We start from the raw sequence: 19,764 nt of genomic DNA, 5'->3' as shown, positions 1-19,764 counted from the left end.
ATGGGCTATACTTAACTCCGTTAGCCAATTGCGGGCATGCGAGTTGAGACAGACTTAACATCTTCATCTGCAGCTAGCAATCCCTGAGCCACGTACATTATATTTCCCAGTCTGCAACTTGCAATATATTGGTTCAGACATATTGTGTATGCCCGCCGGGTAAATTAAACCACTTTAATTCTCAGACCAATCCTTTTGGATTTATAGACATAAGAAATAAGAATGTGAGAATGAAAGTAACCTCTGCATATATAGTTTTTGAGGAATTATATATGCTTCCTCTCATCTCATCTGCAAACCTCAAGGATTTAATCAGAATTGACAGCCAACTTAGTTCTACACACTCTCAAGCAAGGGAAAATGATCTTTACTGGCCTCCCAACATGATAGACGATCTTCACATTAAACCCCAAAAATATTCATCTACCTGCTTGGAAAACAAAACATCATCATCTATGGTATAGAAATTGAAATAAATTTAGATTCAAAATAAGAAAATTAAGGATTAAAAAACTTAGAATTGCAATTTCAACTTTTTTTGAAGGACAAAAATAGTTTAAAAATCTAACCATAAAATATCAACAGCAAACGTGTTGTTTCCGTACTCTTGCTGCTCTTCTTGAATACACTTGGCAGAGGATATGACTGACTTTGAACATCCATATAACTTGATTGATTTGAGACTCTGCATAGTTATATCTGCAAAACTACTAGGAATCCTTTTAAAAACATAACATGATCCCGAGGACTAGACATTGAAGAGCAGATATGTATGAATAAGTTTCAACTTACAAACAACATCCAAGACCTTGAGAACCATAATTTGATGCACCATCTTACTATCTGGAAAACGAAACATCAACTATGGTTTAGAAATTAATCATTAAAACTGAAACATGGAGATTCCTTAGTTTCATGGACACCTTTGACTTTGTTCTTTTATTTGGGTTGGGCAGACCGGAAGGTAGGACTCTAATTTGTTACCTTACGTGTTGGTGTGCTTGCAATACGTATTTATTGAATTCAATTGTATGAGATCCTTGGTGGACTAAAAATTAAATACATACATTCGGCGAATGTTATCATAGAGGCTGGAATGGAAGCCAAAAAACCTTGTTGCTCAATTCGAATTGTGATCTTAAAATTAGTGACTATAATTTGGTGTTGCCCAGACAAACTTATATATTGAAGTGGACACAAATGAGAAGATATTTATACTAGCAGATTGATTATTTGTACCTCACTGAATCTTCATTTGCATGCCCTCCTGCTTCCTTTTACATCCAAAATGCTCTCAATTTAATTTGCTGCCGCCATTCTGCAACTTATCAACTCAAAACCTAGCTCCAAGCAAAAATGAACAAATAAGTATTGTAGTGATTATTTACTTTCAAATCATTCCAAAAAACTGCAATACGACAAGGGCACAACATTCACAAAAAAAATCCCAGGATCGGAATTTACAATTAGATGTGTGAGGCATGCAGACACAGTTATCCTGAGCTTAATTCTGTTGAAGTCTTCAGATTACAGTGTGGTGTGTTGGTTGCATCTATCTCATCTCATCTCATCTCATCTTCATGGAGCTTATATATTATGAACAGGCAAGCTAAGGAATCTCTCATCTTCTAACATCATATCATATATGCACCAACTTAGTTCTACGCATTCTCAACCAAGGGAAAACATCTTTACTGGAACGTGCAACAACTTTAATACCAACTCAAAAAATCCATGTCAACATCCATGGAAAGTAGAACACCAGAAATTAATCATAGAAATTTAAATAAATTTGGATTAAAATTAAGAAATTTATGGATTAAAAGTTACAAGTATAATTTTTTTTTTTTTTGAAAAACAAAAGTAGCTAGAAATCTAACCATAAAATATCAACAGTAAAAGTGTAATTTCAACTTTTTTGAAGGACAAAAATAGTTTAAAAATCTAACCGTAAAATATAAACAGCAAACATGTTGTTTCGGTACTCTTGCTGCAGCTCTTCTTGAATACACTTGGCAGAGGATATAACTGACTTTGAACATCCATATAACCTGATTGATTTGAGACTAGTTATATCTGCAAAAATATTAGAAATCCTTTTAAAAAATAACATGATCCCGAGGACTAGACATTCAAGAACAGACATGTATGAATAAGTTTTAACTTACCAACAACGTCCACCTTAAGAACCATAATTTGATGTGATGCTAAAATCTCTAGGCACCATCTTACTATCTGGAAAACGAAACGTCATCTATGCATGGTTTAGAAATTAATCATTGAAATTAAGAAAAGTAAGGATTTAACAAATTAGAATCTTAATTTCAACATACTGTTTTGAAAAGCAAAAGATATATAGCTTGAAATTGGACCTGGAAATTAAATATCAATAACAAATGTGTCATCTCCGTACTCTTGCCTCTCTTTTTGAATGTAGTCAGCAGATGATATAAGTGACAGCCAACTTAGTTCTAGACACTCTCAACTCTCAACATGATAGACGATCTTCACATTAAACCCCAAAAATATTCATCTAGGCCAGTCATCATACCTGGAAAACAAAACATCCTATGTGATACACTAAACTCCATTTATAGTATCTGTACAAAACATCCTATCCAATGCGCTACACTTAACTCCGTTAGCCAATTGCGAGTTGAGACTTAATCATAGAAATTGAAATAAATTTAGATTCAAAATAAGAAAATAAAGGGTGTCTATCAGTTACATGATATGTTGTTTACTAAATGTAACCTAGTTTAACAGAACACATAGCACATAGTCACCCGTTCTGAATTTTAGTGTACTTATATATTTCACAGTAAGCTAAGCACCAACTTATGAAATCAATTCCAAAAATTCTCACTAAAGTATTAATGAGTTGCAGAGGAGTAAAACAGATGGCAACAGATCAGAGAAGTTATAATCAAAATCATAGTTTAGTCCTATAGCAACTCATATTTTAATGAGTTAATTCCATTTCTAGTCATAGATTTATAGGTGACAGTCCACTTTTAGTCCTTTTTTTTTTTTTTTTTTTTTTTTATCAAAACACCCCTTTTGAATCCTATAATTTTGTATGGAATGTCATAATAATCAAGGAACGCTGAGAAAAACAGACCAACAGGCAAAATTAGAGTTGCAGATCGAGTAAGCATATAAACACCCTTAATCAAATTATTTTGTTTCCTACAATTCAGGTTCAGATCAGTAGTTAGTTTCCGAATATATATAAACTATTAAATGAAGGTACATACATAATATGTTAACTGCAGAATTTGGCAAGCCATAAATTCTCCACCCTTTTGGCTGGGTGGGACGGGCTAAGCCTGTTTTGACGCTCTACTCCTATCCCCCATAGTAGGACTCTAATTTGTTAGTGTGTTGGTGTGCTTGCTTGCAGTATTATATATTGTATCAGATCCTTTAATTAATTTAAATAGTGGGTTAAAATACATACTAATTATGTATTGAAGTATGTAGACACAGATCAGAGTATGTTGATACTAGATTGTACCGGGTGGCCGAGCTTCTGTTGAAGTCTTCAGATTACAGTGTGGTGCATGTGTTGGTTGCATCTATCTCATCCCATCTTCATGGAGCAACTTAGTTCTACGCATTCTCAACCAAGGGAAAATCATCTTTACTGGAACGTGCAACAACTTTAATACCAACTCAAATGTTCAAAGTCACCAAACCTGGAAAGTAAAACACCATCATCTATAGCATACAAATTAATCATAGAAATTTAAATAAATTTGGATTAAAATTAACAAAATTATGGATTAATTATTATTTTTTTCTTTGACAAACAAAAGTGGCTAGAAATCTAACCCTAAAATATCAACAGTAAAAGCGTTGTTTCCGTAGTCTCGTAGCTCCTCTTGAATACACTTGGCGGAAGATATTGCTGACTCTGAACAGTCATATAACTTGATTGATTTGAGAGTAGTTATATATGCAAAGTCCTAGGAATCTTTTTTAAACCCTCTAATCTCTTGAGGACTAGACATTCAAGGACATGAAAATGGTCACCCGTGGCTTTCCAAATTTGTAGATCACAAGTTCCTATGATTAACAACTTTAATCCATGAAATCCTCCATCTTTGGGTTTCCATTTTTTGCCAACAGCAGCATTATCCTCCAAGATGAGGACCTCAAGCTTAGGCAACATCCCAACAACATTCATATCCTTCCAATTTAATTCTGTTTCAAAGAGTTTCAATTTCTTAAGATTTGGCAAAAAATTCTCTATGCTCAAAGTCCCCGTAGAATGGATAGTACTAAACTTCGGATGAAGAAGTTCGCCATGAACTTGCAGATCTTCCAGTTTATATAAATAGGCAAGGTTTTGGAACCAATTGAATGCTTTGCGTTTCAGGTGAACTCCCAATGTCCTTAGATTTGGGATTCTCATAAACAGCTCCTCTGTACAACTCATATAATTCAAATATCTAATGCTCTCCAAATTATGATGAACTGATCTTGGAGGAACCAGTGTAATGCCTCCCCCAACATTGAGATTCTTCAGTTGGGGCAATCCCGAAATATTAAGGGTTTCATATAGTGAACGATCACCTACATCTAGCTTCTGCAAATTCCATAACATGAACAAGGGTAGAGAATTAAGTTTCAAAGCAAAGTCATACATTAGCCATCTCAAATGCACTAGGCTTATGAACGAATAGGCTCTGTAGCCTTGCGCATCTAGTATCAATCCCCTTAAGAACTTTAAATGACAATTAAACTGCTTACTGTTGCCGTTATTGGATAAATCCAAAAATGAAAAGGTGCTGAAAATTTTTGATTGGATACTCCATGGATGAGATATACGAGAGGAGTTTATTAGTTGACTTCTCCTAAACCCCACACTAATGATAGAGTCATCATTTTTTAGACATAATAGATTCTCCTTCTGAGCTTCCCTCAAGGCCAATTCACGCAAAACATCATGCATTTCATATAGTTTCAATGATTCTCCATCATCAGTCATCTTTGTAGAAATTAAAAGAAGATTTCTGTCTACAAGATCTTGCAAGGATTCTCTTGCCACATCTTCCAAGCTCTTAGACCTCAAAACCTTTAGAAATCCCCCCGAAACCAAAATATCAACAATAAAAGGCTCAGGAAGTTTACTGTCCTCTGGAAAACCCCCAATTAACAAGAAACAATGTTTAAGATGATGAGGTAAGAAGGTGTAACTCAAGTCAATGATGTTTTCACCCTGCTGATTAGAATGATCTATACTTAATGTATGAACATTTTTTGCAATTAGCTCCCATTCATTTAAGTCTTGTTTGGGTTTTGAGAGGAGTCCAGCAACCACATTAATTGCAAGAGGTAATCCTTTGCACTTGTTTACTATCTCTCTACCAATTCTTTCAAATTCAGGGGACAAAGTTATTCTCTGGGACAACACCTTGTTGTGAAAAAGGTTCCAACTTTCATATGAATTCAAAAACCGCATGCTATGACAAAGATTACCACGTGAATCAGCGTACTCAGCCACATTCTTTAGGCGAGTAGTCAACAACATTCGACTTCCATTCTTGCCATCCTTAAAACATCTCATTAAATCATCCAACACATTTGTACTCCATATGTCATCTATTACAATCAAATACCTTTTACCTTTGACACATTTGTCTACTCGCATAGCCAATTCATTCTTTTCTTCACAGACGACTCGTGTTGGGTCAAGAGAACAAAGAAGGGCTTTGAGCACTTTTATTGGATTATAATCCTGTGAGATAGTAACCCAAGCTCGACAATCAAAGCGAGAAATGAATGAAGCATCTCCATAAATTCTTTTAGCTAAGGTGGTTTTACCGATTCCACCCATTCCCACAATTGACACAATTTCTCGTTGCTTGGATTGCTGTTTCAGGTTATCCATTATCATGTTGAACTCATCATCACAGCCCACCATTTCTATTGTAGTATGCTGCAACGAATCACCAACTGTAAGAGAAGCAGAAGTATTGTTCCTTGTGGGGTATTGGATTCATTGTAGTGTGCATTCTTAACCTTCAACACCTCTTTCTTGATGTAGGATGTAAGCTTAATTCCTTCCATGAAAATTTGATGAAGCTTATGTCGAGCCTCTATCCGTTGCTTCATGTATTTATTGAGATAAGAGGGGGCTCTCAATTCTTGCCTGATTACACTTTCTGTTTCACACAAAACATGTTGTCTTACCTTTTTCTCCCGTTCATCATCACTCTCCTCTTGTTCATCCTTGCTCCTTTGTTCATCATCACTCTTTTGTTCTTCATCTGTCTCCCCTTCATCCCCGATCTCCTGTTCATCCTGGAAAAAAGATTTGATCCTTTTTTTTACATGAGCCGGCATGCCTGATACCGGCAGCATGAAGTGCTTCCTTAGCATCTCCAACACCGATTCGAAATCCATAGTTTTTATGCCGTCTTTAGTTGCTCCATTCAAAATGGGAAGAAGCTTTTGAGCAGAGTGAAGCCTAAGCTTCATGGATTTCCCCAGGTAAAACAATGTCAAATGATGTTCAATTTGGAACCTTAGTTCAACGGAGACATCTCTCATTTGTGCTTCCAAAGCTTTGATTGCTTCATCACACTCCCCCACTTTGAAATCTTGTTCAAGAGAGGTTTGCAAAGAAGAAAGATGTTTGTAAAGTAATCTGACCTTTGTTTTGTTGCGAAGAGGGAAACGAGGAGTGGATTGGAGGAAGTGTTGGTGGAGCGTATCCATTAAAATGGTTACAGCGGCAAAAGCCATAGCCAGCGATGTGATGTTGGAGGAATTCTGCATATGAAAGGATAGTGTGGAAAATAAAGATGCTATTGAAAATTTTTCTATGTTACATTTAGTTTTTGTTAATAATATTGCAAAAAAAGTAATATAGGCAGGGTTGCAAAAATCCCGCCTAGGCACCGAGTAATCGGCGCCTAGGCGCTAGGCGCCCCTAGGCCGTAGCGATTTCCCCCCTAGACTCCCGCCTAGGAGACCGGCCGCCTAGGCACCCGCCTAGCGCCTAATTCGGCCGCCTAGCGCCTAACTCGACCGATTACGCCGAGTTAACTCGTTAATTTCTGTCGAGTTAGCCGAGTTAACCCGACCGACTCGACCTTGCTAATTTTTTTCATTTATATGACATATATATATATATATATATATATATATATATATATATATATATATATATATATATATATATATGTATGTATGTATGTATGTATGAATGTATGTATGTATGAATGTATGTATGTATGTATGTATAATATGACATATATGCACCTACACACGTGCACTATTTTCCATTTTTTCAGTTAGCCGCCTAGGCGACCCCCTAGACCGCTTAGACCCCGCCTAGGCTGTTTTGGCGCTAGGCGCTACTCTACCGCCCGACTAGCGCCTAGCGCCTAGAAGCCTATTGCAACCATGAATATAAGTTCGTTTATTGCTCTCTAGTTCTTCATACATCATGCCTCTATTGCTACATAACTTTTATAGTAACAGGGAGTTCACCAATTTGTCCCTAGTTGCCAAATCAAACTCCATCACATATAGGCCCTATTTGGTAAAATGGATGTTAGCTGATAGTTGTTAGCTGATTGTGTTAATTAGAGGGTATAAATAGTTGATAACATTAGCTGATTATAGAAAATTGTTTGGTAAATTAGTTGTTAGCTGTTAGCTGTTTGGTATAATTTCTTTTCTCAAAAAGCTAATTGAAAAAGTTGTTTGGGGTAGCTTTTTCAATTTTAGCCTTTTGGAGTTGTAAAAAGCTAATTAACCAAACATTTATATTAATATTTTAATTAAATCAAACAATTAATAGTGGTTAAATAAACCAAAATTGATCTATAGGCCAACTTTTTACCAAACAGGGCCATAATATTTACGTAATTAAAATTATTTATTTTGGTAACTAATTAACTGGCACAATTTGGATAATTTAATTGATAACCAAAGTCTTCCAATTCATAGGTAATTTTAAGTTTAAAATAATTTTATTTATTAGTTAATTTGGTTCAAACCAGCAGTTGCTACCAAATAAACCAAATTAATAATAAATAATCAAATTATAATTAATTCAAAAATCATTTATCAACTTGATAAACGACCCTAATAATTCAAAAATCACTTTTCAACTTGATAGACGAATAGCTTTAATTCATGAAATTAACATTCGAATTTTGATTTATTCAATTTCAATTAATCCGATTCAAAATTAATCAAATGACCACCTCTGATTATATTATGATATATACTCCGTATATACAAATAAATTATGTGTGTTAATGTAATATATATAACCAATGAAATTATGAAAAGTAAAGTATAACAAAAAACTTACATGAGATGGAAGCCAATTTGGAGGTGAGATCAAAGGTTTGATGCAGCAGCAAAAGGCATGGACAGTAGGTGATGTTAGTTGTAGAATTGAAGAGCTAATTAATGGGGTGGCTTAGTTTAGCAGAGAGAGGAAAAAAGCTGAAATTGGAATATTTGCAGAGTAGAGTTTGAGATTAAGAAAAGTGCAACTTAACTTTTGAGAAATGGTGGTGTAGAAAAGGCCGGCAAGCTAAGGTAGAACATCAGATAATATAATGTATTCTTTTCTTCTGTCATATTTAGCAATGGTGGTCAATTTTTTATTTTTTTAATGGATGATTGCGGCTTCCCAACAACTATTCATACACATTCATTTGCATTCTTACCTGTAATCCATTATATAATACAAGGTTTGACCCAAAAATTTATTCTTGTTAGGCTAATTAAATTGTTTGTTTGCTTGTTTTTTCTGTACTATTAACTCTATTACAAGGTAGTATTATATAATCGGGATTTTATTCTGCAACCTTTTTTCAATGAGAGTCACTAAAGTGTCATCTAAGCACAAGGTACCCACTATCAGATTCGATCTTATTTGTTTGTTTGTTTTTTAAGAAAAGAATTTAAGACATTCGATATCATTAAATGAAAATGTTTAATTATATTTACACAACTACTAATATAATATTACCTGACATCCCTAATCACGCACGCGCACACATATTTCCTCAATCACATTTTACTTTTCATATTTACCATTTTGAAAATTGAGGGGCAACATTTACACAACTAATAATTCAGGGGTAACATTGATAATTGACATATTATAAAGGGGCATAAATTACAATTTTTCCTTAACAAAATATGATTTTTAGTTCTAAAATCCAAATATGATGTCAAATGTAATACTTATACTAACAAATGTAATACTAAATCATGAATAAAATGTTCATTACTTATATAGAAAATATAATATAATATTTTTAATGACAAATGTAATACTTTTACATTTATGTAAAAGTTTTACTTTTTTCATAAAAAGTATTATATTTTTTGTTATAAGTAATAAACATTTTTTTCCTAATTAATACATTTATTAGTACAAGTATTACATTTACATATTGACCTAATCCGATACATCTCACAAGTAATAATTCATGAGAGTCTCACCCAAGTGTGTCCCATTAATATTTGAATCGCACTACATCTCCATGTTAGATCCCCTAACCAATGTGACCTTCCACATACTTAATCTTTTTTTTTTTTTTGAAAATAAATGGATTATTTATTTAAAGTAGGACTTGAACCCTTGACCTTATGTCTTAATCTTTTAATTACATATCTCAATGTTAATTAGATCCCCATCCCATGTGAGCTTCCACGTACTTAACCTCTTTAATTACACAACCCTAGGCCAAATGCCCAAATCCCCCAATGTTTTTAATATTTTAATTACAATGCCCAAACGGCTTCTTAAGGGTGTGTGGGGTTCAAATGTTGAATCAAAATGATAATTGGAATTAATTAAATACTTATAATAATAATAATAATGGATTTTGATAAGGAATATACCCGGACTTATTGATTCATACATACTAAACACCGAATCGGATCTAGCCATTTGCGTATGAAGGATTGCTTTTCCACCGCGTCTGACCTGACGAGAGTAAGTAATCTATTATTTACCTAATTTTATTATCACATAAAATTTAATATGACTCTACTGTTGATATATAATTATATAAATACTATACACCATCAATAAATACAATGCCACATGTATCATTAAAGGAAAACCCCAATTTTGATCAAACTTGCTTTACATAACAATTTTTAAAAATTATTAAAATTAAATAATTAAAAGTAAAATTTATATTTTCAATAACACTAAAATATTTTACTAATGAGAGTGGTAGCTGATTGTTCATTTCGGCAGTGAAGGAGAAGTGAGTATAGCTACAAGACAATGCCCTTTGGGGTCGTTTACTTCATTTTTCTGTTTTTTCATTTCCAATTTTCTATTTCTCCATTCCTCCAGTTTTCTTTTCTCATTTCTCCAGTTTTCTATTTCTCCATTCCTCAAATTTTTTATTTTTCTAATTTTCTATTTTGTTAAATACAATCATCCTATATAGCATTTGTACATTTCTACAACAAAGATGGTAATAATAATAATAATAATAATAATAATAATAATAATAATAATAATAATAATAATAATAATAATAATAATAATAATAATAATAATAATAATAATAATAATAATAATAATAATAATAGGAAAAGTGGCATGCACAGGGCAAACAACAAAAGGAGAAGTTTTCAAAAAAAAAAAAAAAAAGACAAATGGAGAAAAAAACGGCCACGCACAGGAAACGACCAAAGGACAAAAAATGGGCTGTGTTGCGCATGCAGTGGGAATCAAACGGCAAACCTTTTCGAATGAGACACTGTTCACCCGTGTTTCTCACTATTTTTTCATTTGGAAAAGTCCTAATATCTCTTCTCTAAAATTATACATGAAGTTGGAGAATGAAGAAAAATTAGGCAATTGGAGAAATAGTTTTAGTAAACAACTTTTTCATTTTTCATTCTCCCACTTTTTCAATTTTTTATTTTTTAGAAAAATTCTCCATCTTTTCAGTTTGGTAAACGACCCCAAAAGTTTTTTAGAAAAATATCATTTTCACTTGTATTCAAATTTGATCGGAGGAAGAAAAGAAGAAATAGACAAACATCATGGCTCCTCTTATAAAATTGAGCAATCAAAATATGTCAAATCATAAACAGAAAAATAAGAGCATAAAATGAGAGCACATATAAAAATACTCAAATTATTTTTTTATTTTTTTATTTTTTTATTTTTTTATTTTTTATGGAAGGAGGGCTTTAGATGGCGTCTTTTGTCATAAAAAATTGGGATAGATTTAAGACAAATATTAGTGGAATGCAAAAGGAGATGCCTTTTCCTGTGCTTTTAATTTGGTGGGAGATGTGAAGTGACTGATGTCTTTAATTTGTCCTCTCGAGTAGACATAAAGATGTTTGTAGCAAGTAAATTTGTTCAATTATTTCGGCTAAAGTAGATGCCTTTTTCTTGTGCTATTGGTGGGGGACGTGAAGTATTTGTCCTACTTAGGGCATTTTCAATAGTGGAAATTTTAGTACAGTATTTTAAAGATTTTTATAGATGTGATTAGAAAAGATAAAATGAGGGAGTGATGTTAAAAAATAAAAACATAAAAAAATAAAAAAATAAAATGTCAGTAAAAGAAAAAAAAGAAAAAAGAAAAAATAAAAAAAAATAAAAAATAACCTGAAACGTGCACGCGCCCGATTGGGTGCGAATGTGCAGCCCACTCTCCTCTTCTCTACTTGCTTCTTTTCTTTGTGGGATTCACACAAGGAGACAAAATCTCCAACCTCCTCCAAGCAACTCTCCCCTCTCTCTCCTCTCTCTCCTCTCTCCTCCACTTCACACCTTTTTTTCTCAAAACATATGCACAATCCCCTTAATGGGGATGTCCTTAGTACACTCTAGCCTAAATATAATTTTCCCATTTTGTAATTTTTTAGTGGTTGACACTCTGATCTTTGTACCTGTAAATCTGTAATTGATTATTTTTGCATTTGTAGCTATTATATTATGTGTAAGCAATTATCAAATTATGTATTTACATATACAAAAATTGTTACATGTAGGTACATAATGTGTTAACTAATGGTATAGAATTATATTATGTGTAAGCAATTATCGAGTTATATGTTTACATGTACATAAAGTTTTAACTATAGGTACAAAATGTGTTAACTGAAGGTATATAATTTTGAAAAAACTGTCAAATTGGTCCCTAAGTCAAGTGGATAGTGCAATCGGGTCCCCTAAATAAATAAATAAAAAACTTCATTTAAGTCTCCTGAACCGGTAAAATTATATTGTTCAATTAAGTTCAAATTAACTTATGTATCAGGTTAAATCCATGCCGTCTTCCTCCGTCGCCCAGGGCCGTCTTTCTTTGTCGGTTAGTGCCGTCTTCCATAGATGGTCGTGGCCGTCCTACCAAACAGCCACGATTGTCTTTAAATTAAAGAAGACAGCCACCGACTGTTCGGCGCGGACAGTCTGTGGCTATTTTTTTGTTTTAGATTTATTAATTTATTTTTAATAAATAAAAAACATTTGTTTTAAAAAAATAAAATAAAAAGGACACATGTCAATACCGCATAGATTTAATCTAATAAACAAGTTTATTTGGACTTAATTGAACAATTTTACCAATTTAGGAGACTTGAATGATTTTTTTTTATGGGATTTAATTACACTATCCACTTGACTTAGGAGATTAATTTAACATTTTTTCTTATAATTTTTGCATCAAAATTCACAATACAATATAAATCTTGATCCATGGTATAACGATTGGTCCAAGGTTTATTATTAGTTTTGGGTGTACAATTGCCTTGTCCAGTACAGTAGGGGTATGTATTAGTTCCGATATTAGATTTGCACCACATCTGGTCAATCGTTATGCCATGGAACCGTGTTCACCATCCATGGTGAACACGGTCCTAACGGTAACGGTGTACCGTTATCTTTTTTCTTTTTTCTTCTTCATTTTCACATTTTGCGGTTTCACTTTCTCTTCGCGCAAGTTTCTTCAACATTCATAAATTATGAATGTGCAGGCATGGATTTATGAATGTGCAGTTATGAAATTATGAATTTTCTTTTATGAGATTATGAATTTCCTGTTATGAAATTATGAATTTTCTGTTATGAAATTATGAATTTTCTGTTATGAGATTATGAATTTTCTGGTATGCGATTATGAATTTTCTGTTATGAAATTATGAATTTTCTGTTATGAGATTATGAATTTACAGAAAATTCATAATTATATAATTGTAAATTCATAATCTCATAACAGAAAATTCATAATTTAATAAATGTTTTTCTTTTATGCGATTATGAATTTTCTGTTATGAGATTATGAATTTATAGTACATTCATAATCTCACAACAGAAAATTCATAATCTGAACAAACGCGCGCCGTTAACAGCACATTAACTAATTTTTTTTCCATAAAGACGACACCGTTTGGACCCGTATTTACCATTCATCGTGAACACGTTTCCAGGGCATAATTTGCGACATCTGGTGGGGCATGACCCCTTGTCTATATTTTTAACGGTGTATTTTGTTGTATTCTTTTGTAGTCATTAAATAAAATTTACCGAGTGAATTCCATTTTTGGTCCTACTGTTATAGGGGCGTTTCCAATTTCAGTCCACTTTAAATTTTTTTTGCTACTTTACAACCACTGTTATTGAATGTGTTCCACTTTTAGTCCACTGTTATTATTTCCGTCAAGAGGCCGTATAATCAAAGGGTATTTTGATCTTTTTATGTTTGTCTCTTCTCTTTTAATCCAGGCGCTTCGTCCTCCTCCTCCGATATTCGAAGATGGCTCTTCGAACAACGAGAATGGGAAGACAAAGCTACATCGTTTCGTTCGTTCCAACATGGGCCGACGAGGTTTCTTAGGTTTTAGGTTTAATGTTCTCATTTTCTTTAGTCAAACATAGTCTTGGATGAGAAGAAAGGTCAAAGTACCCCTAGATTACACGGCCTCTTGATAAAAATACTAACGGTGGGACCAAAAGTGGAACACATTCAATAATAGTGGTTATAAAATGACAAAAAAAATTAACGTGGACTAAAATTGGAAACGCCCCTATAACAGTAGGACCAAAAATGGAATTCACTCAAATTTACCTTACTAAATTGAATAAGTGAATAATAGTGCAAGTGGATGAACAAGAAATATCCATACTTATTAGTGCAACCTCTCTGTCTTCCTTTCACATGGTCTATTGGTGCATGTTTCTTGACTTCTTATTCATCCTTTTTTGTTTTACCTTTTTTTTTTTTTTTTTTTTGAATAATCCCCTTAAGTTATTTGAAAAAGAAAAAAAAATAAGTGTCCCTAAAAAAGACTTCATAAAAACACTTATTATAGTTTTTTTAAAAAATCAATGGACCATTATTGTCCCAATAAATTATTTGTTGTGGTGGGTTACTGTTTTATTAGTAGTTGACGTTATATATATATATATATATATATATATATATATATATATATATATATATATGTTGGTTCCGATAGGATCGAAAGGAGAGTCTAGAGGGGGTGAATAGACTCAAATCGATTTTTCAAAAATAACTCCATTCGGGGTCACGCAGCGGAATAGTTAAACGAGTTTTATATTACTTTGCACTGTTTGTTGCTTTGTGAGAACTTTCGGTTGTGATAGAGAATGATATGCAATGCACGAATGTAAAGCAGGCAGAAAGTAAAGAGATAGGGACGAGAAATTTTTATAGTAGTTCGGCCAACTGTGCCTACTCCACTCTTCTTTCACAACTCGTGAAAGGTTTGCACTATCACTCCTAGTACAAACTACACCAAGCTAACTTCCTTGATCACTAAGCCGGACAGTTGCTTCTGCAAATTCATTTTCATTTAGCATTTAGCATAAACTAAAAAGAAAATATAACTTTATTATCATTTAGCATTTAGCATAAACTAAAAAGAAAATATAACTTTATTATCATTTAGCATAAACTGACACTGATCTAGGAGAATGGTGAAGTCATATTCATTTTCATTCATTTATATATATAAGCTCATGAAAAGTAAAGTGTAACAAATATTTTTTTTTTTTAAAAAAAAAAAGCAAAAAATCATACTTTAATTTTTAAACTTACATGAGATGGAAACCAATTTGGAGATGAGATCAAAGCTTTGATGCAGCAGCAAAAGGCATGGACAGATATTGGAATATAATGGGGTGGCTTGGTTTAGCAGAGAGGAAAAAAACAGATATTGGAATATTAGCAGAGTAGAGTAGAGTTTGAGATTAAGAAAATTAAAGGTGGTGTATGGCCGGCAAGCTAAGGTAGAACATCAGATAATAATGTATTCTTTTCTTCTCTCAATTTATTTTTATTATTATTATTATTAATTTTTGAATGGATGATTGCGACTTCCCAACAACTATTCATACACGTTCATTTGCATTCTTACCTGTAATCCATTATATATTACAAGGTTTGACCCAAAAATTAATTCTTGATGGGTGAAATTGTTTGTTTGATTGTTTTTTTTAGTATTATTAACTTTATTATATTGTAGTATTTTATTAACGGAGATTGATCCTGTGACTTTTTTTTTTTAAAGAGAGTCACAGTGGTGTAATCTGAGCATAAAGTACCCTACAACTGAGATTCAATCTTGTTCGCTTATTTGTTTTTTAAAAAGAGAATTTAAAACATTTGATATCATTAAATAAAAATGTGTAATTATATTTACAAAACTACTAATATAATATTATAGTCAACCAAAATGAGAATTGAAAGTATGTGTAAAATTAGCTCTGTGAGTTGCTTATAACGGCAAATTATATCGTGCACCGCGTGCATAATCGATTATGCACCGCGCATCAAAACGACGTCGTTTTATTTAATGAAAAGAAACGAAATCCGTTTCGCACCGTTCCGCAAAAAATAACTCTGTTCTTCAGTTTCATTTTGTATACACTGCAGTTTCAGTTCAACACAACTACAGTTTCAGTTCAATATTTATACACTCAAATATGTGAAAATGTTATTTAATTTTTTTTAGGGAAAATTATAAAAAAAGCCCCTCTATAATATGACAATTATCAATGTCACCCCTGAATTATGAGTGGTGTAAATGTTGCCCCTCAATTATCAAAATGGTGCACATATAGCCCCTCCTGTAACGGATATGTGGTTCCCCGTTAGTGTACGACACCGTTAAGTCGGAGTAAATATGTAATTTAATTGTTTTTTCCTCCCTCGATTCGAAGTACCAGCGCTGGACAGCGGTGGGGAACCATAGGTCCGTTATGGGAGGGGCTATATGTGCACCATTTTGATAATTGAGGGGCAACATTTACACCACTCATAATTCATGGGTGACATTGATAATTGGCATATTATAGAGGGACATTTTTTACAATTTTCCCTTTTTTTTAATATACACTATAGTTTCATTAAAACACAACTACATGATCATTTCGATATAATTACAGTTTCATTGTACAATATACACTCAAATATGTGAAATGTTATTCAGTTTCATTTTATATATACTGCAGTTTCATTTCACCACAACTACAGTATCATTTTGATATAACTGCAATTTCATTTGATAATATAAAAATAATATGTGAGGCAGTGTCGGTTTAGATACACTGTAGTGTCACTCCGTTAACACTAACAGCGCGCCGTTTCTTTACTTAAAGAAACGACGCCGTTTTGATGCGTGGTGCATAATCGATTATGCATCACGGTCCACGATATAACAACTGGCCGGCTTATAACTTTACCCTCTTAAAAAATGACTCAACCACATTTTACTCAATCACATTTTACTTTTCATATTTACTATTCATTAGTTAAATGAACTATTCTTTATTTATTTATTTTCTTTAATACTCACAAAATATGACTTTTAGTTCTAAAATTCAAATATAATGTCAAATTTATTACTTATACTAGCAAATGGTATACTAAGGGTGTGTTTGGAAACCTGGAAAATGAGTTATGGAAATCATTTTCCAAGTTTTCATTGTTTGGATGTGCCTGGAAAATCAAGTCAACGGAAATCATACCACCGCCACCACCGCCGCCACCGCCACCACCACCATACCACCGCAACCACCGTCACTGCCACCACCAACACCACCACCACCACTACCACCGCCGCCACCACCCCCACTATCGCCGCCGCCACCACCCCCACTATCGCCGCCGCCGCAACCACCGTCGTCGCCACCACCACTACCATATCACCGCCGCCGCCACCACCACCACTGCCACCACCGTCATACCACCACCAATTATTATTATTATTATTATTATTATTATTATTATTATTATTATTATTATTATTATTATTATTATTATTATTATTATTATTATTATTATTATTATTATTATAACGAATAACACTACTACCACTACACCACCACCAGCACCATAATATTTTTGATATATTATTAGTTATTTTTATTATATTTAAAATTATTATATATTATTATATATTATTATATATGTTGTAATATTCTAAATAAAATAATTAAAATGTTTAATTATATAATTCTACTCATTTTCCAGAAAATGAACCAAACACACAAAAACAGTTTTCCAGAATGCAACCAAACACGGGAAAGGAAAATATTTTCCGGAAATGACTCATTTTCCAGAAGTCATTTTCCTGCTTTCCAAACGGACCCTAAATCATGAATAAAATGTTGGGTCGGGGTATGGGGAACCCTTAAGATTGAGGTTCAGCTTTTTGGAAGAATGAATAAAATGTTTATTATTTATATGAAAAAATATAATACTTTTAATGACAAATGTAATACTTTTACATATATGTAAAAATTTTATTTTTTCATCAAAAGTATTATATTTTCTCTAATAGTTAACACATATTTTTTTCCTAATTAAAACATTTACTAATATAAATATCACATTTACATATTGATTTGACCCGTCTTACAAATAATGATTTATGAGACAGTTTCACACAAGTATGACCCATTAATATTTGAATCGCACTACAGTTCATGTTAGATCCCCTAATCCATGTGAGCTTCCAAATACTTAATAATCTTTTAATTACATATATCTCCATGTTAATTAGATCCCCAAGGTCCCAGCCCATGTGAGCTTCCACATACTATCTCTTAATCACACAACCCTAGGCCGAATACCCAAATCCCACCCATATTTTTAATATTTTAATTACAATGCCCAAACGGACATCTCCATGTTAGATCTCCTAACCCATGTGACGTTCTACATAATCTTTTAATTACATATCTCCATGTTAATTAGATCCCCCAAACCATGTGAGCTTCCACGTACTTAATCTCTTAATTACACAACCCTAGGCCAAATCACTAAAATAAACATTTTTAACTTTGTAATAACGCTAGTCTAAATACTTAGTCTAAAAACGATTATCTAAATAATTACTACTTTTCATTTGAATTTCTCAAGTCTTCTTAATTATCTTTTGGGTAGCTGAGTGATTGTCTTCATATTCAGTACTTGTCCTCTAACTTTTTTTTTTATTCGTAGTGTGTCATGTGCAATTACGTTAATGAATTTGTATGTACAAATACTTGTATAATTGCTTATAATCCAAAGGCACAGTAATTTGCACTACAAAGGTCGGTGTTTCTCTGATAAGATGAGATATGACAAGTAGTGGCTTCCCAACATCTTAGATTACAACCATACATAATGTCCAACAACTTTAATCAATGGAATCCTCTATCTATCATTGATGAATTCCCATTTGTTGCCACCAACGACACATTCTTTCAATATGTATGAGAACCTCAGCTCATTTTGATTTGTGATCTTAAGATTTATTGTGACTTTGGTGTTGCATGCTCACCCGCTACCTGCCTTCATTGACTCTTGATTAGCCCTCCTGCATACGCTAGCTAGCGTCCCAAATCCTTCCATTATATTCACGTCCAAAATGCTCTCATTTTGCCCCATTTCCGCATCCTATCAGCGCTCAAAACCTCCTACATATATAGCAAAAATGAACAAATAAAATAGTGTTTGTTTACTTTGAAATCATTCTAAAAAACTGCAATACATACAAGGTCACAACATATATGCACATACAAACCCCAGGATATCGGAAATTACAATTATCAAGATTTGGGATGCTATGCTAAAATCTCTGGCCCCCATCTTACTGTCTGGAAAACGAAACATCATCTATGGTTTAGAAATTAATCATTGAAACTGAACTAGGTTTGGATTAAAATTAAGAAAAGTAAGAATTTAAAAAATTAGAATCTTAATTTCAACTGTTTTGAAAAGCAAAAGATATATAGCTCGAAATTGGACCTGGAAATATGAACAACAAATGTGTCATCTCCGTACTCTTGCCGCTCTTTTTGACTGCACTCAGCAGATGATATAATTTACACTGAACAACTAACTAAATAATGAATATTTAACCATCTCAGTCCTCAGATGCACTAGACCCTCAATCTCCAAAAAAAAAAAAATATTATGGACATCTATGAACTGACAACGCCCTTGAAAACTTAAAATGTGCATGCACTTGATTCACCGGGAAAGTAGTGATTATGGGGTACCCTATACCAATAAGTGAGGAGGTGTTGCTAGTAGGAGTTATACCATTATAGTTGCAAATTATTGATTGAATACTCAATGGTTGAGAGATACGAGAAGAGTTTGTTGGTAGAATTGTCTTACACCTTAAACCTATGCCAAAATCCTCCTTGAAACATAGCAAATTCTCCTTTTGATCGAGCTTCTCTTAAGGCTAATTCACGCAAAATATCATGCATTTCATATAGTCTTG

At 33.1% G+C, this 19,764-nt stretch overlaps 2 protein-coding genes and 1 long non-coding RNA gene across 3 annotated transcripts in view; all 3 read right to left on the bottom strand.

Moving 5' to 3' along the window:
• Positions 1-3,612: 3,612 nt before the first annotated feature.
• LOC109176669 lies at positions 3,613-4,972 on the bottom strand. The gene is made up of 2 exons (XM_019326077.1): positions 3,835-4,972; positions 3,613-3,698 (listed from the first exon to the last, which is right to left on the bottom strand). The coding sequence occupies exon 1, from the start codon at positions 4,955-4,957 to the stop codon at positions 3,953-3,955; it is 1,005 nt and encodes a 334-aa protein (XP_019181622.1). The 5' UTR covers positions 4,958-4,972; the 3' UTR covers positions 3,613-3,698; positions 3,835-3,952.
• LOC109177658 (putative disease resistance protein RGA1) overlaps positions 4,970-19,764 on the bottom strand; it is a gene marked incomplete at its 3' end in the record, with an annotated part of 45,780 nt that continues 30,985 nt past the window's right edge. Inside the window, exon 5 of the mRNA XM_019327077.1 lies at positions 4,970-5,958. Within this exon, the coding sequence (XP_019182622.1) occupies positions 4,970-5,958 (989 nt within the window). The remainder of the gene's footprint in view (positions 5,959-19,764) is intronic.
• LOC109176737 lies at positions 6,616-8,537 on the bottom strand. Its single transcript, XR_002053441.1, has 2 exons — positions 8,336-8,537; positions 6,616-6,780 (listed from the first exon to the last, which is right to left on the bottom strand). It is a non-coding gene; the product is annotated as an uncharacterized LOC109176737 (long non-coding RNA).

The sequence above is a fragment of the Ipomoea nil genome, unplaced genomic scaffold (genome assembly GCF_001879475.1).
Source record: "Ipomoea nil cultivar Tokyo-kokei standard unplaced genomic scaffold, Asagao_1.1 scaffold0176, whole genome shotgun sequence".
Lineage (NCBI taxonomy): Eukaryota > Viridiplantae > Streptophyta > Magnoliopsida > Solanales > Convolvulaceae > Ipomoea > Ipomoea nil.
Note: the sequence above shows the minus strand (reverse complement) of the source record. Positions and strands in the feature narration are given on the sequence as shown.

Bases quoted from the DNA above. Each gene is read 5' to 3' on its own strand.
- LOC109176669 (XM_019326077.1), bottom strand. From the start codon at position 4,957: ATGCATGATGTTTTGCGTGAATTGGCCTTGAGGGAAGCTCAGAAGGAG.